Source organism: Triturus cristatus, chromosome 10 (genome assembly GCF_964204655.1).
Source record: "Triturus cristatus chromosome 10, aTriCri1.1, whole genome shotgun sequence".
In the NCBI taxonomy this organism is placed as follows: domain Eukaryota; kingdom Metazoa; phylum Chordata; class Amphibia; order Caudata; family Salamandridae; genus Triturus; species Triturus cristatus.
This window is the reverse complement of record NC_140593.1, coordinates 675,274,805-675,299,546: the sequence shown is the minus strand read 5'-3', so window position 1 is coordinate 675,299,546 and position 24,742 is coordinate 675,274,805. Positions and strand designations below refer to the sequence as shown.

The 24,742-nt window shown below is 47.7% G+C and overlaps 1 protein-coding gene across 4 annotated transcripts in view; it reads left to right on the top strand.

The window, feature by feature from the left end:
• Window positions 1–24,742, top strand: part of CRAMP1 (cramped chromatin regulator 1) — a 1,093,426-nt gene that overhangs the window by 714,149 nt on the left and 354,535 nt on the right. For all 4 annotated transcript variants that reach the window (XM_085628165.1, XM_085628163.1, XM_085628164.1 and 1 more), the window contains exons 15-16: window positions 5,770–5,868; window positions 5,977–6,152. In XM_085628165.1, coding sequence (XP_085484291.1) covers window positions 5,770–5,868; window positions 5,977–6,152 — 275 coding nt within the window. The remainder of the gene's footprint in view (window positions 1–5,769; window positions 5,869–5,976; window positions 6,153–24,742) is intronic.

The following is a 24,742-nucleotide window of genomic DNA, read 5'->3' as shown; positions in this document are numbered from 1 at the left end:
TGCTGCCTTTGTATCTTTATGAAAGCAGGTTTAACAGTGTTTTACGCCGTTCGAGTTGTTTAGCTGGGGCTAGCTCTGGCTTCTTGTCGACATCTTTGATACTGAGGATCCTTCATGCCGCTTGGTCTTCTTTCGAAGGACGGCATTTTTTTCATCCGGCACAAGCATTCTGGCTTGGTGTTTTCCTTCTCTCATCCCCTCTACATGTGGGGGTTTTCGTGTTATTCTGGATGGGCTGTGGTGCCCTAGCCTCCCATTGATTCCCTGCTCTCTTCAGGGCTTAGGGGTCTGGTGGTTGGCTGCGCTGTCACTTCTGTCCCCACTGTGTTTCGCCCTTTGGTTGACAACACTCTTTTGGTCATATTATTGACGTCTAGGTTCTCTCTGGACCTTAGTGGGGTTTAGTTGCAGTCCCGCTTCCTCTAGGGGTATGGCTTTGGTATCTATTCTAAGTTAAGGAATCTGCGGCTAGACGTCTCTATCAGATGAACAAGTTACTTACCTTCGGTAACGATGTATCTGGTAGAGACATAGTCTAGCCGCAGATTCTTTAACGCCCGCCCGTCCTCCCCGTCCTGCGACAACCTTTTCAGGTTGGGCTTCTTGCCTTCGCCTCCCTTTAGGTGGCTTTATTCCTCTGCGCGGTGTCGTTTTCTCTTCACTCCGTCTCATGGAGCTGCATTCTGTTTCGTGGCTCTGCTCTGCCCATTCTTGTGATTGGACGGTATGCTCATATGCCATGTGTCCTTTACAACCCCTACCCTGGGTTGTCCGATGTGAGTCTAATTCTTCCCTTCTGTCTTCTTCAACCGCTTGTGGTCTCTTGCCTCCCCTGCACTCTAGCGGCTGCAGTCTCTGACAACGCTGCATTCGGTAAGTCCATTATTCAGATCTGACGTCTCCTTTTGGGTGACGCTTTATGATACTTTGTCATTACTCCTGGGTTCTGGACTGGTTGTCCTTCACTGTCATATATTGTGGTTGCAGCTTTTCTGCCGGCTGCTGTGATGGTTCACCATGGAGCTATGGCTCAATGGTGAGTCTTGTGCCTCTGGTGGCACAGGCTCACACAGGCCAAGGGTTCAATCCTGCCTATGCTTTGCATCTTCTTCTGCCTCCGGGGGAGGTTTTGGACTTAACGATTGAGGGAGTCCCTCCCAGAGTGGTGCTCTGTTCTTTTCCCTCCCTCAGTTTACAACATACGGTGCCTGGCACTGTCTTTCTTTGGTGATGTTTTTTCACCATACCTTGTTTTTTCTTTATCTGCACGCTGTTCCCATATTTTCACAGTCTTTGGTGGTGGCTTCGCCTCCTGACGCGGAAAAGTCTTCTGACGAAAACTGATGTCTGCGCGCTGGGGCGGGGCATATATGGCTCCGCTGACGTCCCGTCCATGGACGACGTCAGGGCGGAGCCGTACGGCACCGCCCCCCAGCGCTTAGAGGTGCTGCTGCGCAAAGTTTTCTGACGCCTGGGGATATTCTAAGTTAAGGAATCTGCTGCTAGACTATGTCTCTACCAGATACATCGTTACTGAAGGTAAGTAACTTGTTTGTTAGCACGACAACAAGCTAATGTAGGCCAGGCAGTACTTAGAACACTCTTTCAAACAACTGCAACAGCTACAGGTTAGCCACCGCTTTGGGAGAATTCTGCTGTATAGTCTATGCAAAACATGTGATCTACAGCTCACATGCCTCAAACGGATAATGTTACTTACCCAGTAAGCATCTGTTTTTGGCATGTAGAGCTGTAGATTCACATGCGCCCACCCGCCTTCCTGTGTACCTATACCTGTTGAAGTTCTCTTACTTTATATACATATGCATTGACATCTCTATTGTACACTTACTAACTCCATTCACACCCTCTGCGGGAAAGCAATCTAACAGTGGAGTCGATGCCCATGTGCACTATCACCGAAAGAAGGAGTCACCAACCTTGTGACTGGAAAGACTTCTTTGAAGAAAAACAACTTGCAAACATCCGGACCCAACACTAGATGGCAGGAGTATGCAAAGCATGTGAATCTACAGCTCTACATGCCAAGAACAGATGCTTACTGGGTAAGTAACATTATCCATATATATATTATAATATAAATCCATCCTCAAAAAAAGCTATTTGGCCGCCCTTTACAGTATAAGGCAGTTTATGTTTAGCATTCTACTTAGTGTATCATTGGCTTTCACTATTTGTTCATTTCATAGATGTACAAGCATCCTCCAAACTGAGTACGTTTTGTTTAAGGTCACACCCTTTATGCTTCAGAAATAAATATGAAATAATGCCTGGATGTACCAATTTATTCCTATGGTCTGTGCTGTGCTAAGCTTTGGATTTCTTGTGACACTAAATGGTTGCAACAGTATTTAGCTCTATAGATTAAGCAAATAATCAGCAGAAACATGAACAGTTCAGGTTATAAACATTTTATTCCACAGGTAATATATATGTAAAAGCAACTTCTTCCTGCTAGGAATTTGTATTGTTTCTGTGAGGACCTGGGTTCCATTATATGAAGTGGTTGTGCAACCCCACCCTGTAATACACTTACCAACCCTTTTAGAACCAGTAGTGTTCACGAAACCCTCAGCTCAATCTGTGTTAGCTGTGGTACTGACCAGCAATGCTTACACAGAAGAACTTTAGTGTAAAGCATTTAAACAGCGCCAAAATAATTGAAGAAGAAATCGAAACACTCAAGAAATCCGACAACAATTTATAAAAATATACTGTATTTTTATATAAATTTAGACACCAGAACGAAAAAGCCCACCAAAGGATTTCGGAGAAATAGTTTTTCAAGAATTAATAAATGAAAGCATTTTCACTCAGCTACAAACAAGACCTGGCAAATTCAATGACTTTGACACTTACCCAAGTTTTCCTTGAAAAGGTTTCTAAGTTTAGAAGTATTTGGGGCAATCAACTCTGACAGGGAGCTAGTCAGGGGGACCAGCAAGGTCCTTGGAAGCCATTATCTCCACAGAAGAGCAGCCCTCCAGCAGTTCCAGGCGCTTTATCAGCGTTTAAATGTATTCCTATGGAGTGTTCCTGATGCAAGCTGGTGAAGGATACTGAAGATGCTCACAGGATGCAGTGGATGCAATGTGGTCGACTGAGGTCTTCCTGCAGGTGCTCCTCAGTCCAAGAAGATGGTGTGGGGCTTCTGGTTGCATGGTTGACATCCCACAAGGTCCTCTCTGGCCTGGCCGAAGTCCGTCGCCACTGGACTAAGAGTCGCCCACTGTCCCGGTCACAGGCTAATCCTTCCTGTGTCACTGACTCATCTACTGAGGGTCCCAACAACTCTCCCAACAGCATTCCCAGGATCAGCAAACTTGAGTGCAACTCTGTATGTCTGTTTTTTGTCCCTGGTGCTGCATGGCGGCGGTGGTAGCGTCTTGAAGTCTTTGGCAACCAACTTGCCCCCAGTTGGCTGTGCTGTGAACATGACGCCAGCCAGCTGACCCTTGGAGTCTCTTGGCTTTTCTGGGACTGCTTCTCCTTGAGCAGGCACAGACTCTTCACTAGCCACCAGGTACAGCAGGTGCAGTGTTATTTAAAGCAGTCTCTCTTTGCTGGTCCCTCGGTGCAGCAGGGCAGTTGTCCTTCTGTCCTCCTTCCAGTCGGTAGAGATCTTAAGTCTGGATACCAAGGGTTTCCCTTTTATGCTTAGATAATGCCTGCAGGGCAGGATGCGGTTGGTAGCCAATGGGCTATCGGGTTCCCGCTTACCTGGTGACCACTTCCTGTGGAGTGTGGCATCTAGCAATCCCAGTATGCACCATTCAGCCCACTCCCAAGATGACAAGACCCCACTCTCAGTGCATGTATATGGTATTTATAAGTGCAAAACTCATCCCCAGAGGGATATCCCGGTGCAAGTCTGAGTCAATAACTGGTTCCTGGTTCATAGGACTAAAGTGGATATAGCCATGTCTTCGATTCTCTTCTAAATATTCAGACCTCACTATCCCACCCCTGGGGTTTGGTTACCTCAGGCCTACACACCCCTGGGGAAACTCGTTTCGCAACTGGTTTCCCCTCTCTGCTCCCAGTGCCTGCCTATCTGCCTAAACAATGAGACAGCCCTCCTTCCTTGTCTGACATATCTGCCCTCCAAAGGCAGCTTCCCCTTTGAAACCTGCCTTTTGGGGCTGACCCCCAAGTGTCTTCCCGCAGGATGGAGACAACACCTTCCTGGACTTCAGTCCTTCATTGTTCTACTTCCTGAGTGTCATTGGCAAGTCTCTCCAGGAGGGCTGAACGCTATCTCCTGGAGCAGGCTCCATGTGGGCCTGTAAAGGCAACAATGTTGCAGCTGTGCTAAAGCTGCAATAAGTTACATTAGTTTCGACTTGAGATAGAAGTCGGGATTAATGTAACGTGTTGTTTGATACATTGAGTGCCCACTTTGGTCGCACCGTTCAGGAGCTAGTACAGCTCAGGGGTCATTGTGTAACCCTGTACTCTTCAATTGGGCGACCAATCCTTTACACAGTAGAAACTGTGGTTTCACCTGTCATGGCATGTAATACATGTCCTGTCCGTGTCATATGTCGCACCCTGCCTTAGGACTCTATAGGTCTGCCAGAGAGGTGACTTACATAGATGTACAGGGGGAAGTAGTGGTTTTGCCATAGATTTCAATGGCAAAGTGGGGTTTACAGGACACTACTGCTCTGCCAGCCTGCAGTGGAGAATTGGGTCACTCCTTTTACATGGATTTTCTGGGTGGCACAACTAGTGCTGCAAGCTTTGGGGTACCCCTCTAACTTTCATGCCCTGGGTACCATATACTATGAACTTACATGTAAGTTAGCCAATTCTAATTGGGTACAGCCAATTTGATATACACTTTAGGGTCAAGGCACTGAGTTCTGATTAACAGGCCTCAGTAAACTCTCGGAGTCGAAAAACCAACATCATCAGTCAAAAAATGTGGGGTTGACCATACAAAAAGAGGCATTTCCTTAGTGTCTCTGGCCTAATTTCCCCAACACCTATTATTCCCCAGTTATGTTTGAGGACAAGACAAGTGCAGTTTTGTTGTTGTTGGTGTTAGATGTCCTATTGCTTTTGTATGTCTTTTATGAGATCTATTTAGTTTAGGTCCTTCCTTTGATGAAAAGATCTGTCCCTTTTCGGAGACCTCCACTCTACCTTCTGCTTATTACCCAAATGGATTTCGAAGTGGCATAGGCATCTGTTCGTTAGTGATCCATGAAGTTATTATTTAAAATAATATAGAGTTGAGAACAGATCGCTGAGTCCTAAGTACTTTCTACCCGTAGATTCTGACAGTATATTTGGATGATAATACCTACCACCAAATGGATGTTTTATATCAGCTATGAGACAGGAGGTATGCTTTTATTTGGAAGAAGCACTTAGGCTCCTTGAACATCAGACTTAGTTTGTTTTCTATCTAACCCACAAAACCAATGTCCAAGCAGATTTCTTGAATGACAAAACTCACTTTTTTAGTGACAAGATGCACATCAGTCATAAAAATAAGTTGAAGTAGTGTTGCACGGGATATCTACCTGACTTTTTGTCTGATACTTTTGTATTCCGGTTGGTTTATGTAGAAAAAAGGCAAAGGAGGTAGTGACCAAAGAATAAGTACATACTAGCATTGTTGTGTAATTACAGGCCTCATTTAAAGTAAGCAGCGTGCCATAGGTGACCAAGTGACCTGACCTTACAATCACATGAGCTCACCGGCAAATACAGTCTTGAATGTTTTTTTCATTTCTCCAGGGAGAGGTTCCTTCCGTCCTATCCAGGCTTCGCTCTCTAAATCTTCTCTTTCTCGTCCCATCGTTCCAAAATTAACACCAGCTTGTGACCATTTGTCCAGTAAGTGACTTTCTAGGAAATTGCATAACTTAGTCTTCTTTTATGTAAATTTTACTGTGCCACTATTTAGTGGACTGGTTTGTTTATGATTTTTTTTTTTCCTCTAAGGTGCCATCGACATGGCTGCTAAAAGTGCAGGTATTCTACTTGATGGCCCACTTCCAGTTCTGGAGTCTGATGTAATCGCGGGAATACGCCCTCTCTCCCCTGACCCACTTCCTTCGGTTGTGCCAGCAGAAGACACTGTGCTTGATGGTCAGCCATCTACCATGCCCACACTAAAGGTAGGTGACTTTACGCTGTTTGTGTGCAAGTCCATTTTCTTTCTTTCTTTATTTTTTGTCAACTTTGGTGCAAATAAATCTACAGGAAGATCCATGTGTTGAGTTGGCATCAAAGAGTGACGCTGAATACAACTACATATATGCCTTTCTTTGATGTATTTATACTTTACATAATGAATTGTGTTCCTTTGTGACATGATTATCTATACTAAATAGCTATAGTGATGAGAATTGGGTGGGAAATTACTGGCCTTTTGTTATTACCTGTGTATATTGATTTAAAAGCAAAAGTTCAGTTCAGTTTTTTGAAAGTTATAATACAAGACAAGCTTTTCTTTAAAGTAAGCTGTGAAATATTAGTGATTTCATGTAAATGGATGGTTGTAGCATGTGTGGCTGTAGATGCACATGCTCTGCATTCTCCTGTCATCTAGTGTTGGGCCTGGACGTTGCAAGCGTTTTTTTTTTGGAAGAAGTAATTCCTGGAAGTGGATAAGGCAAAAACATTTTTCTCTTTCAGGGGATCTCCTTTGATGATCATAAACACTGAATAGTCCCGCCGATGTGCGCGGATCCCTGAGCACTTCTCGAAAATATACCTTCTCCAGTGTACCTCTTAGTCTTTGCCTTCCTTTGGGAAGGCTAAGTTTTAAAATAGGTCTTTAAAATGTTTTGCAGCCTATACAAAAAGGCTATATTGGTCAGTTATTTTAATTTACTTTTAAAAAGTCCAAACGGATAAAAGAAAATAGGAACAAATACTAGAAATAAGATAATCTTTCCTTAATAATCCCATTCACAAACCTTTTTTTTTTAAAACATGGCAAAAAAGGAATAGGGCAAAATACACATAGTCTGCAGCTATGCCAGTATGAAAACTGACTCTGTGTCCCAGTATTTCATCATGACCAGCAGATGGCAGTTACCTCAGTTCTTTTTACTGACTCTTGGGGCATCGAGATTGGCCTTTTGTTTCACAAGAAATCTTTACAAATTGCAATCTAACCAGCTTTATTCAGTATTCTTGGACACCTACAGTGCTTTTATGTCAATTTTGACAGGCAAATGTAGGGCCATCTTTGTTTGCCTAATGTCCTACCTGTGGCAAAAAAAAGCAAAATTAGATCCCTATGTCTGTGTATACCTTGCCTTCCTGACAGTCACCTCTCAGTCAAAAGTTAACACTGAAGGACATGGAGACAATTTGCCTTCATGGAAGAGTGGAACTGTGCTGAGAGTGCAAGCCGCTATCTGAAGATGGGATATCAGATTAGCGAGGAGAGGGTCCATCCCAAACGGAGTAGTTGCCCCTATCTGGGCCTGAACCTGTGACTGCATCTAAACAAATACATTGAAGAAGAGGCTGGTCTAGAATGTTTAGAGTAATGTCTTGAACTTGTTCTTGATCTGTGAAGAGATCTGGACCTCGGTGGTGGAGACTTGGATCTCCTTGGCGTTAAAGGTCGACTTGCTGGAGAGTGAGCCCCCAAAGGCCCTGCAGTCTGAGGAGGAGGTGCGGGAAGAGCTCGAGGTGAGGGAAGTGGAAGTGGAGGTGTTGCTGGAGGAACTGGATGTTGGGATAGTGAAGCTTGTCGAGAAGTATGGCGCTCTGGACAACCTGGAATGACTACTGGACATGAATGGGAAATATGCTAGAGTATTCTGAATCCGAAGTTGTCGGAAGACGCCTGGCCTTCATTTTTCTGATCCAATTAGCAAATTTAGAGATGGAAAATGCAGATTCTGTGTGTCGTAACGTAGAATGACCTATTGACATTGACTGTCTCGATTTCATGGTTTCGGTTGACGTCAGTGGTCTGTGTTTAAACAATGAATGGCACCTTCTCTTCCATGTTGACTCAGTCCTCGATGGGGAGCAGGTTGCACTGTATCTCACCTTGATGTTGAACTTAGACATTGAATGGGAACATCCTCTTTTTTCTGGATTTTTCTTTTTGGATCTCCTCTCATGGAGTTCTCAGAGGGTGGAGAAGGAGCTAAAAACGCCCCCCCGAAGCCCCAGAAATGAAAATGTAAATGGTAATTAATTGCCATTTTATTTTTTATCTCTCGTCCCAAGCCGAGCGTCAGGATGGGGCTGCTGCAGGTGAAAGCAGCAGGGAGGAGGGTATTGCACTGTTAAAGTGTGCATGTCTTTTTGCCCGGCCGTCTTGTGACGACCAGCCACACTTGCGCACTTTAAATATCTCTAACCCAGCTGTCTTTAGACAGCTGGGTTAGAGCAAGCCAAAGCTTCCAGAGCGCTGTGGAGTGCCCAGTGAGGCCGCTCCCACGAATCCTAGTGCTGCTCCCATGCTGGTGAGAGCAGCGTCAGCATTGGCCAAGGGAGTTCCAGCATCCGGTTCCTGTGTCAGTGAAAAATGATGTTTGGAGCGAGAACGTCTCCGAGTTCGGTAAGTTTTATTTTATTTTCTTCTATTATTTTACACGCCTCCCCCCCCATTGAAGATGCTAGCCGCCACTAGGTCCAATACGCATTCCCATTCTCCAACGATGTCCTCTGAAACAAGGAGGTTTTCCCACGTTTCAAGATGTATTTATAAGAGGAGCTGCCAAACTGAACATTCAGTTGCAAGTGCTACCACCCTGCTAGGCAGGTATGACCACTTTTTATGGGACTCCCTTCAGCAATTATCAGATGATCTGCCAAAAGATTGCAGTGAAGCTTTTATTGAAATCCGGAATGAGGGCATAATGGTTTCTAACCAAATGATCTGAAAGAGACTTCTAGCCGCAGATTGCTTACCTTTGAATATCCCCAGGTGTCAGACTGAACCCTGTAAGATTTTCGAGCAATACCCCAGCGCAATGGTAGGTGGCGTCGTTCAGCTCCACGTTGGCGTCTTCTGCACCTGTAGTTATGTGTGCAGTACGTATATAGGCGCCACCTCGGTGCGCTGACGTCATTTCTTTCCTTCCTGTGCCACATAGTGCTAATCAGGATTGAGCTACTCCTCAGTCACTTTTTGTCTGGTCTTTTCAACCTTTGGTTGACTTTTTTGAGATTTCATCTTCCGGTGTGAGGATATCACCCAAGAAGTTGCTTGGTTTCAAACCATGTTGGGCCCGTCATAGGCAAATGTCGGTGACAGACCCCCCTTCCTTGGTGTGTTTGTGGAGCCGGGACACGATTCCAAGGCGTGTAAAGACTGTTGCCGCCCGACTACAGTCGTGGGCCCGTTTCCGAGGGAGGTCCCGGGAACATTTGAGGAGCCCTTCCCAACTTCTTCATAGCACTCAAAGTCATTGGGAAGTCAGATAAGTCCCACAAGCACAAGAAGTTGAAAATATCCAAACACTCTTTGGCTGCCCCGTATACGTCGAAGTCATGCGATGAGATCAGGGAGCGTCGGCATTATAGACCCCGCGAGTTAACGGGGCCTGTCCCTGGTCCGTGCTTTTACAATTTTGCTGGAGCGACCACTGCCCAGCTGAAGGAGTTTCATGAGGCCAAGTGCCAAATCTTTCGGAGGCCCGGCGTCTCGAGAGCGACTTCGGGCCCGATGGGTGCAAGAGGTGCTCCTACTGGGAGAACAACAGCGGGTCCGCCTTCGCTGCCAGTTGGGCCCCAAGGATCCAGAGCGGAGTTGTCAGTGAGACCGAGACCTTCGTCCGTGCCCGCTCCAGTGGCTACGCCATTCGCATCCTAATTCTCGACATGGAGCAGGATTGGCATCGTCTGACGCTGCTTCTGGCACCTACTGAGGACATCCTTATTTGATGAATAGACCTTGTGAGGGAGACGTTTGGGAAGGAACTATGAACCCTTATGGAAACGACCCAGTTGAGGAGGACAACTGGTATGAGGAACTGGGTGAGGCCAGTGGGTTGGGCACCTCACCTGACGCAATCCTGGTTTAGCCTCCTATTGTGGCTACGGAGGAGGAGACCTCTTTTACAATGGTGGTCCACAGGGAGGCTGAGGTTTTGTACCTTAACCTACCCTCAGTGGCAGTTGAGACAAATGTCTTGACAGAGGTGCTTCAGCTAGGAGTCATCTCCTAGAACTTTTACTCATATTCAATGAAGCCCTTATGGACGCCCTACTTGGGGCCTGGTCCAAGCCTTGCACAGGGGCTCCTGGTGAATGGGATGGTTGCCCGCCGCCATTGCCCCACTGCTGGGGATCCCGGCTTCCTTACCCAGTACCCCACCCCAGATAGCTTAGTGGTCCAAGTTTCCTCATCCCGCATTCACCCTGGCGCGTACCCTACCACCCCACCAGATAGGGAATCCAAGAGGCTCGACACCTTCGGTAAGAGAATGTTCTCTTTCACCAGCCTGGCACTGCGGTCCATGAACACCGTGTGTCTATTGGGCCGTTATTCCCATACACTATGGGATTCGTTGCACAAGTGCTGCCTATGGTCCAACGGAGGTGCAGGCCATACTCTTTCAGGCTTTTGCCGATGGGAGAGATGTGGCAAAGTTGACCATCAGATGTGGACTTGAAACGACCGATTTGCTGAGTAGAACGATTTCATCATCGGTGGCCTTGCGGCACGATGCCTGGTTGAGCTTTAAATCACAGTTCTTTCAGGGGATGTCCAGGCTTCCCTCATGGACATGCCTGTTGTCGGAAGCTGGCACTCCATATACTATACCAAGGTAAGGAATAGTGTGCAAAGTCCAGTGGATCCCCAAAGGCTTACTGAGGTTAAAGTAGATAATACCTTACTCTCTATTTGTGGTACAGTTGACGAGCAGTAAGGCTTTATCAGAAGGTAGTGTTAAGTGTTTATTGTACACACTCCGGCAAGAAATGATTTCACACACTCAAAGACTGAACTCTGACTGATTGTTTTGTATAAAAATATTTCTTTGTTGTATTTTATTTTTAGAACCAGGCCAGACTTGGTGCAGGTAAGTAAAAATAGTACTTTTCTAATAATACAGTTGAATGTAGATACAGGTAGGTCACCTGGTCAAGTGTTCATCTAAGTAATCATCCATTAGATAAATATCATCTACATAGGATAATTCTTCTTCATCCAAATTCTGTAATAACTCTGTTACCCTTCTTGAGAATATCCACGGGCTTTTCTTATACCCCTGGGGGAGTCCACAAAATTGACGCTGGGACCCTAGCGCTGAGAAGGCTGCCAAATATCTGCTTTCAGGTGCTATGTTTTGGCAGAAAAATCCATTTGAGATATCTAGTGTTGTTTTGTATTTTTTCCTCACAATGTTATTCAATAGTGCGGCACTGTGCATTCTGAACTGCAAATGTATTTGCACATGAGTTGAAGTGTCTATAATCTAAAACTAGACGATCTGAATTGTCGGGCTTCATTAAGAGAAACAAAGTACTATTCATCGATGAGGTGCATGGTTCAATTATACTTTGATATTTAAGGTGATCTAAGATCTCCCTTACCTGTTTTTTAGCTTCCTGTTTTATAGGATACTGTCTTTGGGAGTTTTTTTTAAAATTTGTATTGATAATACATGCTGAGGTGGCTCTTCATCCCACCCAACGTGGTTGTGGTGTAATGCTGGAGCAAGGGCTACCGCCCACTCCTGTGCATATGTATGTCTTAGGTGTGTGGGGACTAGGTCTGAAAAAAGCTGGTAAAATCACAGTTTCTCCCTTTGGCCATTCCATAACAATAGTAGGCAGCCAATCTCTTTCTGGTAGAAGGATGTCGTAGCCAGAAGTCAGGTTCTCCCAAAAGAGACCTTTCACTTTTCTGGGCTTGTCCCCCTCCATCTGGAGTGTTATTTCATGCAACTTGTGCAGGACACTCACCTCGTATCGGGTGTTTCCACCATGATATACTCACTCAACTCCGCTGTCACCAGAAATTCCATTGGGTTCCGGCTAGCTATTGTTACTTCTGCTGTACTGTCTAGCATAGTCAGGGCCCATTCCTCGTTCAGTAGTTGAGTCCTCAGAATTCTGGGCATGTCGAACTCTGAGACCTGCTACCTTCTTCTTTTTAAATTGAGGTTTTGCTTTGGGTTTTTCTTCTTTCTTTGATGCGTTGTCTGAAGTGTGTTGCTTGTCTCTGGACTCTGTATGCTCTTCTTGTCTTTGTTCTGACCGTCCTTCCCTCTCGGAGTTTTTTGATGACCCCTGAAAGGAACGAGAGGAACGTGTATCAGTGTCCTGATACCTCTCAGGTTTTATAATGATTATATCTCCTTTCTAGGGGCTCCTGCTGAGGAGACATTCCCCTGGAGTGAGATCTGTTTTTTTGTTGTTTATTATTGTCCCATTTCTTCTTTGAAGAAACCGGTACTTGCTTTGCCTGTTCTTTATCTGAACCCCCTAGTAGTTGAGGGTTTACAGGTCTAGCTATCAGACTATCTCTACCTAATTCTGCATAAGCAGTTCCAATTATTTTTGGTAGTGCTGTCTCCTGTTGTAATGGAGTGAACGCTCTCAGACGTTGGTGTATTGCCTCTGATGCTGCTTTCTCAAACAAGAAGGGGGAAAGGAGGGGCTTTTACAATAATAAACTAACTAAATACTATTGCAGGTCCAGCATACATGCCCAACAATCAATACTAACAAAAGGGTATGCAGTTCCTAATAATAACGTATTGTGTGTTAGAATCACTAGGTCCCAAGGTGATGGAGTGAAAACGGTCTGGTTAAGCGGAGTAAAAGGTACTCCTTCTGGAAATGAAGACCCTCACACACCCAACAAGCGGGTGTCTTGCTTCATCACCGGGTCTTTGCTCCTTATCGGGCCGGCGGTGCAATGCCCGATCAGGCACCCCAAGGGGGCCTTCCTGTCGGAGATCTTTATTTCCAAACGCCGGTGAGTGAGGTGTGTGGGGAAAACGGTTAGTTGATATAACTGGTGTAGGTGCAAGTGGAGTGAAAGGTAAGTGTACTAAAACAGGGTAGGTGATCCACTTCAAACAAATTTAATAAAGTATGGTCAACACCCTGATTAAAAACAATCTGCACATCTCTCACCATTAGGTGTATGAGTGATATGTGCTACAAATAAAAAAGGTCAACATGTTTCTTGCCTGGGTTTTAATTAAATGGCAATTCTTCAGGACCAATATATACGGCTACCTGCACCTTTTTGGTGGTGGCCACAACCTCTAAGAGGTGTCAATGGTAGCCACACGTACAGCACCCTAAAAACGTGTGGTGCCGTGTAAATCAAGAACACACAACCCCATTAGGCTGTGGAGACAATGTGGTCAGGGTAGGAACACACTAATTGTTAGTGTCGGTTGCGTCGAACTAACGTTACCGTAAATCTATGACCCCGCCAGCCGCTCAAGTCTGATGCTGCTTTCCCTTTAATATTTGCTAATATTATCGCAGATACCTTGGCAAAGTTGTTTAACAACTTCATCCCTAAGTTTAGAGCAGGCTCTGCTCCTTACTCGTTCTGTATTTGTCTTAATACGTCCGGTATTACCGCTAAAGATGGGATACCATGAGTCCTGGTATATATTGCAGCGAAAACTGTACCCCAAGAAGTAGAATCCTCTATTGAGGGAGCTATCCCTATTGGCAAGAAAATAGTAAGTATTCTATGCTTTTCCTTGGGACCAATGTGTGGAAACACCGCCTCCAGCTGTGTTATTTTTTGTGCTATCCAGAAGGCCATTTGTTCACATTTAGTGGGCATTTCACCCATCACTGCGTGCAGTGTCGGTGGTGTAATTTTTGTTGTAAGTATTTGAACTGGTCCTGATTGTGTAGCCGGTCTTGGCTGAAGTGTGATTGTTCTCATCACAAATAGTGTCATGTTTCTATAAAGTCTTATTAATTCTTTATGCTGTACAAGTAAGTCTCCTCCTTGCATTGTGTCAATGTCAGGATGTGGTGTGTGTGCCGCTAGAACTGGCCATGTTGCTCCTGCTCTCCAGAGCAGACCAAGTCTTACTCTATTTCTTGTATGGGGGAGCCTTTGAACCAGTAAAAATGTTCTTCGTAAGTGAGTGGAATTTCAATATCCTCCTATGGACTATATTCATCTGAAAGAGACACGTTGGCGATAGATTCCTTACCTTATAATATCCCCGGGCATCAGACTGGATCCGGAAAGTTTTTGTCAGCAGTACCCCTCACCGGTCGCGGGACGCGGTGGAGGGGCCGGGCGGTAACTCCCCCGCGGCTCTGTTGGAGCCCCGTAGTTGCCTGCGGCCTACCCTCCCTTTCCGGGGCCGCACGCGACTTCGTACAAGGTGCAGGCCTTTATGTCGACCTTGCGCCATTGGTTTTCCCCGCCGGATCCCACCGGAGCGCCTTCGGGCCCCGCGGATCCGTCGGATGGGTTTGCCCCGTGCTCCCGCCTCTGCCCTCGGCCACGCCGGCACCATACCCTGTGGCACTGTCGGCTCCAGCCTCGGCTCCGGCCTCGGCCCGGGTGCCGGCTCCGGCCTCGACCCGGGACTGGTATCTTACCCTCCCTTTCCATTTCTTGGAGGGGAGTTTATCCCGTTTCCCAGGGCACCTCGTCCTTACCGGCCCCTTCAGCAACCGGTGGACGAAGGGGCATACTGGGAGGGGTCTGAGGACGTGGAGGGTCCAGTGGATCTGGATTTGTGTTGGGACTTTTTTGGTGGTTTTACGTCGGGCAGCTGAGGCTCTTAACCTTGAGCTCCCTTCTGTACCTATCAGGATCATTCTCCTGACTGAGGTCCTGCAGCCGCAGTCGTCCTCTGCGGAGACGTTACTGCCCTTCAATGAAGCGCTTACTGATATCCTGTTGGGCACCTGGATTAAACCTAACACAGGAGTCCCTGTAGACAAGGGTGTGGCGCGCCGCCATCGCCGGGCGACCCCAGCTTTCTCACACAACACCCGACGCCTGAGAGTCTGGTTGTCCAGGCTTCTGCCTCGCCGAGTGCGTTCCCTTCTGCTCCTCCAGACAAGAAATCTAGGAAACGAGCAATTTCGGAAAAAGAGTTTGACATCTGCCAGCTGTGGGTTGAGGGCGGTGAATACTGCGTGCCTGCTAGGCCGCTATTCCAATTATGTGTGGGACACTGTGGCACAGGAGCTGCCTCAGTGCCCTGTGGAAGCACGGGTGGTTCTCTCCCAAGCCATTACCGAAGGGAGAGATGCTGCGAAATGTACTATTCGTTGTGGGCTTGACACGGCTGATTCTCTCGGTAGGGCACTTTCCACAACTGTGGCGCTCCATCGTTATGCTTGGCTCCGCACTACTGGCTTCTCTGGGGATGTCCAAAATACCCTGTTGGACATGCCCTTTGACGGTACACGCCTCTTTGGTGATAAGGCGGATAGTGCCCTGGAACGCTTTAAGGACTCTCGGGCTACGGCCCAGTCTTTGGGTCTCGCCACCACGCGTACTCCCTCGGGGGTCCGTTTTTCGGTCCTTTCGAGGTCAAGGTCGGGCGGCCAGGCGCGTTCTTTTCAGACCCGCAAGTCTGCGCAGCCACAGTCTCAGCGCAGCTGCGGACGTGGGACCCGCCGTGGTGGATCCCGGGGCCAGCGGACGGGTCAGTTCACCACCTCCCCTGCCGCCTCTAAACCTTCCTAGTCTGGTGTTTCAGGCCCACCTGACGCCAGTGGGTGGCAGGATTCGCCATCACCTACCCCACTGGCGCTCCATAACCTCGGACAGGTGGGTTCTGCAAATAGTCTGCAGGGGCTACTCCCTTCCCTTCGAATCTACCCCTCCAGCCATGCCACCTCAGTACCACCGCATGTCGGGGGAACACTTGGCACTTCTCCAGCCGGAAGTTACAGCCCTCTTGGCCAAGGGGAGCGCATTCCGACGCCAGAAGTAGGTCGTGGTTGTTACTCCCACTGCTTCTTGGTTCCGAAGGACAAAGGTCTGCGCCCTATCTTAGCCTCCGGAACGTCAATCGCTTCCTCCGGAAGGAGAAGTTCAAGATGCTCACGCTAGCTCAGGTCTTGTCTGCTCTAGACCCGCAAGACTGTCTGGTAGCGTTGGACTTGCACTTGCAGGATGCTTATTTTTATATCCCCATCCTGCCAGCCCACCGGCGTTACCTATGGTTCACGGTGGGCCACGAGCACTTTCAGTTCACCGTGCTCCCTTTCGGCCTTACCAGCACCCCTCGGGTGTTCACGAAAGTGATGGCGGTGGTCGCAGCTCATCTGTGCAGATCAGGGGTTTCAGTCTTCCCCTATCTGGATGACTGGCTGTTGAAAGCATGCTCGCCCCAGGCAGTCGTCTCCCACCTCCAGACTACAGCCGATCTCCTGCATTTGCTGGGGTTTTCCATCACACTGCCGAAGTCGCACCTGCTTCCCTCTCAGAAGCTCCTCTTCATCGGAGCAGTTCTGGATACGGCGCCGTTTCGAGTTTATCCTCCCGAACAGCAAGTCCGGGACATTTGGGCTATGATTCCCATCTCTCAGCCCTGGTCTTGGGTTTCGGTCAGGAAGACACTGAGGCTTCTGGGCCTCATGGCCTCCAGCATCCTGCTGATCGATCATGCCAGATGCCATATGCGGGCTCTGCAATGGGACTTGAAGTTCCAGTGGACTCAGCATCGGGGAACCTGTGCGACTATGTCCAGATCTCAGAGGGCACTGCACAGGACTTGCAGTGGTGGCTCACGAACCAGTGTTGGGTCAGCAGCAGATCCCTCTCCCTTCCCCAACCAGAGCACACAGTGGTGACGGACGCGTCCCTCCTGGGATGTGGCGGCCACATGGGAGAGGCGGAGATCAGAGGCCTCTGGTCTCTGGCGGAGTCCAAGCTCCATATCAACCTTTTGGAGCTCAGGGCGATCCTATTTTCAGCATTTGGGAGAATCTTGGTTGGATCAATTCGCCACCGAAGAGAACGCTCAATGTCAGCAGTTTTACGCGTTGGAGTTTCCATGGTGGCACTCGTTAGGCGATGCTTTTCGTCGTGAGTGGAGATGCGGTCTGTTGTACATCTTACTGCCTATACCACTTCTGCCCAGAGTGCTGAAGATCAGGCGCGACCGGGCCCAAGTCATTCTTGTGGCCCTGGACTGGGCTCAAAGAGTTTGGTATCCCGAGCTACTCAGTATGAGCGTGGATCCCTCGATCCGACTGCCTCTTTGGGAGGATCTCTTGTCGCAGCAACAGGGGATGGTCCTCCACCCAAACCTATCCAGCCTCCACCTCCTTGTGTGGAGATTGAGCGGCGACAGCTGATTCCATTTGACTTGCCTCCCGAAGTCTGCAATGTGATTCAGGCAGCCAGGTGTCCCTCCACTAAAACGGTATACGCCTGTCGGTCGAAGAAATTTGTGTCATGATGCACAGCAAAATCTGTTGATCCTCTTGCTGCCCCTCTTTCTGAGGTCCTATTGTTCCTCCTTTCTTTGGCCCTGCAGGGCTCTGGTTTGGGCACTATCAAGGGCCACCTTTCAGCCTTTCTTAGGTTGCCTGATCAGCCCTCTCTTTTCAAGTCCCCGGTTGTCAATAGATTTCTCAGACATTACTCACCTTTTCCCTCCTATTCCTTTTGTGATGCCTCAATGGGATTTGAACCTGGTTCTCACATAACTGATGTGCGCACCATTTGAGCCTCTTCTTAACTGTCCATTGCGGTTATTGACTTTGAAAACTGTCTTCCTGGTGGCCATCGCCTCCGCTTGGAGGGCGAGTGAGCTTCAGGCTCTTTCCTGCAAACCTCCTTTCCTGGTGATTCATCCGGACAAGGTTGTGCTTCGACCGCGTCCCTCCTTTCTACCAAAAGTAGTCTCTGCCTTTCATCTCTGGCAAACTAACTGCCCACTTTCTTCCCGCCTCCGCACCCTTCAGAGAAGAGGAGAGGCTCCACCGTCTAGACCCAAAACGTTCGCTCTTGTTCTATCTCAACCGCACACAACAGTTCCGGGTGGATGACCAGCTCTTTGTTGGCTACGTGGGCGCCAAGAAAGGCCGGGCTGTGCACAAACGGACTATCTCCCGTTGGGTTGTCCTGTGCCTTAAAGCCTGTAACTCTCTGGCTAAAAAGGAACCTCTGGTTGGGCTGCGCGCCCATTCTACCACGGCCACGGCAGCTACCACAGCATTGGGACGTGGTGTCCCCCTGCAAGACATCTGTCAGGCGGCACTTGGTCCTCGTAGCATACTTTCACTAAGCACTATTGCCTTGACAGTCAGGTCTGGAGAGACGGCTTCTTTGGCCGTTCAGTTCTCCGTGACTTTCTGGTGTAATCTCACTTCACAGACCCACCACCGGGGTTGGTATTGCTTGGGTAGGTATTCTAAGGTAAGGAATCCATCCCTAACGTGTCTATTTCAGATATATCGTTACACAAGTAAGTAACTTGTGCATTTGGTATTACATCTTCTACATAGTAGTGAAATGTATTAGTTTGTGCATTTGCCTGCGGGAATCTAATCCATGAATAGAATACCTCTGTCCTATGATTCGTGTGCCTCAATCACGAAAGTTACTTGCCCACCCCTAATTGTAACACCATAGGCTACTAGTTTTAGGGTGATGGCATTTCTAACATTTTCTGCAATGTGTAATGCATCTACATCTTCTTCTTTGTCTGATGTGAAATTTAGACGATTTCCTTCATCTACGTCTTCCTGCTCTGTCATATTTTTGGAACGGAGAGCGTTTCAAAGGAACTGAGATACGGTGTTTATGCACAATAGAAACACTGTATCCTTCAAGCTTGATTAAACCAACAGACAATTGTAAGAAACTGGCTCTATATATACTGCACCAAAGTGAGGTACAGTGTGTATAGAGTCCAAGGGCCTCCAAAGGTTTGGCAGAGGTTAAAGTTAGACAGAACCTTACTCTCCAAAGTGGTAGCTTAGTCGAGCAGTAAGGCAGTATCAGAGGACAGTGTAAAGCATTTGATGTACACAGTCAGCAAATGGTCTCACACACTCAAGAACTGAACTCTAGGACAATTGTTTTGTATAAAAAATATACTGTTTTATTTCTAGAACCAAGCAAGCCTGGTACAGGTAAGCATATAAATATTATGCAGTAGTAATTGACTTGTTTGAACACAGTTCAGAATTACAATATAACTGGTACTGGTTTTGATTACAGGTTTAAGAAAGCAGATTGCAACACATTGCAGGTATAGTACATTCAATTGAATGGGCTTTTTAAGTAAAATGCAGTTAATTACTTTTCAGATTACTTTTCTAACCACAGGACTGGATCCTAGATTCAACCCTGGGACATTTCCTGAAAACAGATGAGTAAATGCGTTTTGGTTAAAGGTATGATTTTTAAGGAATATTATTGTGTTTCAAAAGTTGACACTTCAAAACTTTTTGAGAGAAAAAGTGTTAACTCATTTTTCCTCATAGGATAAAATTATCTGTTTCAAGGTAAGTAATCGGTCTTTCGAGTTAGGGTTCCGGGGTTAGACTCTGGGGTCTCCCAGGGTCAGTGATGCACTGTTGTTGCACCTTCAGCGGCACTAGGGCGGCTGGGTGCAGTGTGTTGTGGCCCAATGTTAACCTATGGGGGATAGGGGGACTCCGGTTGGTGGCTGCTGGCAAGCAGGCCACAGGGTTGTGGGAGCAAAGCTCCTAGGGTTAAGCTCAGGGCACGTTGGTGACCAAGTTAGCACCAAAGGGACACCCTCAGCTGGGCTAGGGCTGCCGGTGCAGGGTGCAGTTTGAGGTCGGGTGCCCTGTTGAATTCAATGGAGATTCTCCGGGACAAAGAAACACTGCAGGGTCGGGACGAAGATCTTCCAGGTGTGACCACCACTTCGAGGGGTAAGTTGGGATGTAGAGGGATGGTCAGGCACCACTCGGTTGGGCACACTAGGCCGTGGGGCGTCGGGTGCAGGGGTGCCTTTAGACGTCGGATTTTCTTACCCGCTCTAGTCGCAGTAGGGGGGGGGGGTCTCCTGGATTGAGGCTGCAGGCGTCGTCTGGAGGCTTGAGGTAGGTCAGGGGTCGCCGCATCTCAGGTCAGGATCGTCGGGGGACCACCTTGTGGTGTTTGTTCACTCAAACACTGGCCGGGCTCGGCGGGTGCAGATTGTGCTGGATTCGCGGGCCCTGGCTGGCACCAGAAGTTGCAGTTCAAACACGTCCGGTGTTCACAGGAGAAACAATTTCAAAAGTGAATGCAGGCAGGTCCTCCGGGGTTTTTGAGGTTGCTGGCCGCTGGACACGCCGGGGTTTTGCAGGAGCAGGTTCGAGGGTAGACAGGCCTGTAGGGCTGAGGCCAAGTCATTGGGCGTCGTCCTCTTGTTAGCTCTGCACGGCTTTTCGTCCTTCTTTTTCTTTTCTTGTGGTTGCTAGATCTGAGGAAGGAAGGTTCAGGGTACCCCTAAATATTAAATTTAGGGGTGTTACAGGTAGGTAAAGGGCAGGGACCAATAGGTCCCTTCCCTGGGGTGGATACACCCCCTATCCTGCCACTCTCCAGTGGGAGGGGGGCAGGAGCCTGTCCCTGGTTGGCTGGGTCCCCCAATCCTCAAGATGGCGGGGACTCGAGGTTGCGCTTCACCTCGCCTCCCGCACCTTAGGGGTGGAGTTGGCAGAGATGGGCACACCTCTCTTCCTCACTTTGTTTTTCCCGCCGGGTCTCTCGCCGAAAGTGGGGGGTAGAACCAGTGGGGACCAGTTGCTGAGTACAGCAAGTGGTCTGGAGAAGCTCACAAAGGCGGCATGGCTTTGAAGCTTCTGCTTCGTGAACCCTGCCCATCCTGGGGGAGGAGGCTTGGCACCTCGTCCCAGGATGTGCATTGTTTCAGGCCCCCAAGAGCAGCAAGCTCTCGACCCAGTGGTCCAGAAACATGTCTGGTGGTGGCAGCCTGCGCAGCCACTCAATCAGGTCACTGAGAGTTGGTCGAGTTTCAGGGGGCATCTCTAAGATAACCTCTGTCGTGCATTTTACATTAAATCCCACACTAACATCAGTGTGGGTTTAATGTGCTGAGAAGTTTGATATTAAACTTCCCAGTCTTCAGTGCAGCCATTTTGGTGCTGTGGAGTTCGTGTTGACAACCTCCCAGCACCATATACTCTTAATGGCAGCACTGCACTTACAGGGCCCAGGAATGGACCTGGGCACTGTAGGGGTACAGGGCTCATGCACCTGTACCCTCACCACTGGCATAGGGCACCCAGCTAGAGGGGTGACTGATGTATGCCAGGGCAGTGGTTTGTGTGCATGGCACACAGGGATGTGTGCCATGTCGTCTCTTTGTTTGGTTCTGCAGCCAGACACTCAGCCTGCAAAGGCATTGTGTGTGTCAGGGTACAGGGCCTCTAAGGGTGGCACAATAAGTGCTGCAGCCCTTAGGGGCCTTCTCTGGTCACAGTGCCCTAGGTACCTATGGTACCATTTACCAGCGGCTGACATGTGGCCAGAGATGTCAATTGGGTTTAGACTTTAATGCAGTTTTAGGGATGGAACACAGGCCCTGGGTACCTGATTGGCAGGGGCCCTGGGCACACTCAGTCAAAGTACATCAGCAATTCAGTAACAAGTGGGGGCATACCATGCAAGAAAGAGGGCACTTTCTCACACCAATACATAGGAATTTTCCTACTTAGCTGCGGCGGATTTTGTTCCCTCCCTCTCCAGACTACTCTGGAGTAATGTGAGTAGGGGTCTCTGAAAATAGCACGATTGAACTACCCAGTGTTGATTGTTAAATAAGTGCCAATACTAAAGTTGGCGGTGCCATGTCGTGTAGTTCTTATAAGACCTACATAGGATCTGCGCGCTTAGACAACGTACATTGCGGACTGGTGTCCAGACTGATTCCAGACACCCTCACCGAGTATGTTGGCCTATGTACCAGCTAGCTCGTGATGCCACTATTTCCTCCTCTTACTAAGGAGAGAATAGTTCTTGGCAACTATCTAATATGACAACCATGATCCCTCAGGACCGTGGAAACTGTAACTTACTTTTCGCTCAGTCACTCAGTCTCACTTTTTCTCAGAGAGACACACAGAATAAACGGTTACGACATTTTCAATAAGCATTTATTGAACAGTCGTTATTCTAGTGTAAAATAAGTGTACTGAAATCACCAGTAGACAGTAGCTTCGATAAATGAGTGGCAGCACTAATCGAGTATACAGATTGTAGGTCTCTACCATTTTTCTAAAATCATAACCACAGGCAAGTATATAAAATAAATGGCAATAAAAAAGCGTACTCCTACGGTGCAACCCTAACTAGATGTACCAAAGTGTACCTAACAAATGAGTAGGTGTAAATCCAAGAATTCCTCTAGGATAAGACCAACCCCATTACCTTATGTGAGACTGCGGGACCCTGTTCTGGTCTCAAGCTGAACACCCCACAAGGGATGTCAGACCACTGCGAGGTGGAGTGTCTGCATGCAGGAACCTCAGCGTCTAGCGTCAGTGTGTCGGCATGGAATTTGTGATCTCCTCTTGCTATCTCAGCAAGATGTGATGTATATATATCCTAAGGTATCCCCAGGGGTTCTACCTTGCTGTGCCAGTGTCGGACTTAGGATGACGTCGGGAATTAACTTTATACATGGTTATTATGCAGGAGTTGATGGTCCTGCTGTGATTCCAAGAACTAAGAATCCTCATGCATACTTTATGAGGCCAGTGTTCAGGAAAAAACCCTACGTACTGTGTGTAGTATTATAACTAGGTGAAAGGTCAGTCTCTCAAATCCGTTATATATGTAATATAGGAGAGAATGTAGGTGAAGGGTTATGATGTTACCAGGACCTATTTTGGGGTACCTATATGAAATATAACAGCCTGAAGGCTGCTCTCCACAGCTACGAATTTGAGAGCTTTCTATGGTTATCAAAAACCACTAAAATCACCATAAGTGTTGCCTGGATTAGTACAAGGTGTATCACTTAAGTAAGTGTGCACCGTTGAAAAGGGAATATCGCCTACTCAAGCTTGAAAGAGCCAAGATCAAGAAGGAGCAGCTGGCCCCTGACAAAGACCCTGGAAGTTCAGAGAGCTAAGAAGAATTTGGTACTAGGGTTCCATGGGGGCAGCACTAGTAAACCTAGGGTCAGGGAACACTCCTTTGATACTAGGTACCTGAACAGGATAGTCCCTCCTTACCAGGAGGGGGATGACATCCATAAATGGATCACTGCTTCGGAGAGGGCCTGTAAAGTTCAGAAGGTCCCTCAAGGGCAGTGGACAGCTATCCCATGGCTCTCCTTTGCTAACAGAGATAGAGACAAATTTGTGATTGTTAGGGAGGAAGATGCAGACAAATACTTAGTCTTAAAGAGTGCCTTCATGGATGAGTTTGGTTTAACCACTGAACAGTACAAGGTTAAGTTTAGGGACACACAGAATGCACACACCCAAGACTGGGTAGATTTTGTAGACAGTGCTATTAAGGCTCTGGAAGGCTTGCTTTATGGAAGTAATGTGCATGACTATGAGGGACTGTACAATTTATTGATGTGGGAGCACATCCTTAACTTTCACTTTCAGCAACTGCACCAATACTAGGTGGACTCTGATCTCACCTCTCCCCAAGAATTGGGGAAAGAAGGCAGACAAATGGGTCTTCACCAGAGTAAAGCAGAAGTCTCTTGGTGGTGGTGAGCAGAAGAAGCAATATTCCTCTAATGCCCAAGAGAAGGGTGGGGAGAAAGGTGAGGACAAGAAAGAGTCTTCACAAAGTCCCCAAAAATCTTCCTCTGGGGGTGGGTCCCAAACTTTTTCCTCATCCAAAAAGAAACCTTGATGTTACCTGTGTAAGGAAAAAGGCCATAAAGCAAAAGATGCCAATTGCTCTTAATCTGGCACCAAGGATGCTATTACTACTGCTTCTAAAGCAACTAGCACCCCTAAAACCAGTACACGTAGTAGTAATGCCCCCAAAGGATTAGTAGTGTTAACCTTGGTTTCAAAAGTGGGTCTGGCCTAGTCCGAACACCCACTCAGGCTTCTTCTGCTCTGTGACAGTGGCATGGAAGAAAGGGATACCCCACCACTGTGTTTTCAGCATGGAATGTGCCACTTTACTTGTAAGTCCCACTAACTTGGGCATGTACAGGAGCATCCGCTCATTAATGGTCAAGAGGCCGTGACATACAGGGGCCAGTGTTACTATGGTGACAGAGAAACGTGTGTCTCCTGAACAGATCATACTTGGTCAGATATACCAAGTGACCAATGCTAGCAATGTCAGGACAGATCATTCCTTGGCAGTTGTGAATCTCAGCTAGGGAGGGGTAACCGGCCCTAAAAGAGTTGTGTTTTCCCCAGACCTACCTGTGGACTGTTTGTTGGGCAATGATTTAGAACATCAGCCTGGTCTGAAGTGGAGTTCAGAACACTTGCAGAGATGGATATTTCTGGTAGTGCCTTTGCAGTTACTAGGGCTCAGGCCAAGAGACAAAGCACAGAGGGAGCCCTGGATTCTGAAAAAATAGACAAGGAAGCTCCCAAGAAAAGGAGCAGGAAGGGTAAGAATGTATTCTCCTCCCAGACTCCCAGTGAAGACCAGGCTCCTGAGAAAGATGACCTAATCCCATGTGAAGGACCTGTCTTAGAGGAACTTGAGCTTGACTCAGCAGCTTTCTTGTGTGCAGGGGGCCCTTCCAGGGCAGACTTGAGTCTGGAGCAGAAAACCTGCCCCTCTTGAACAGCTCAGATAGCAAGCTGCTGCTGAGTAGGAAGGGAATGTCAGTGGGCCCCA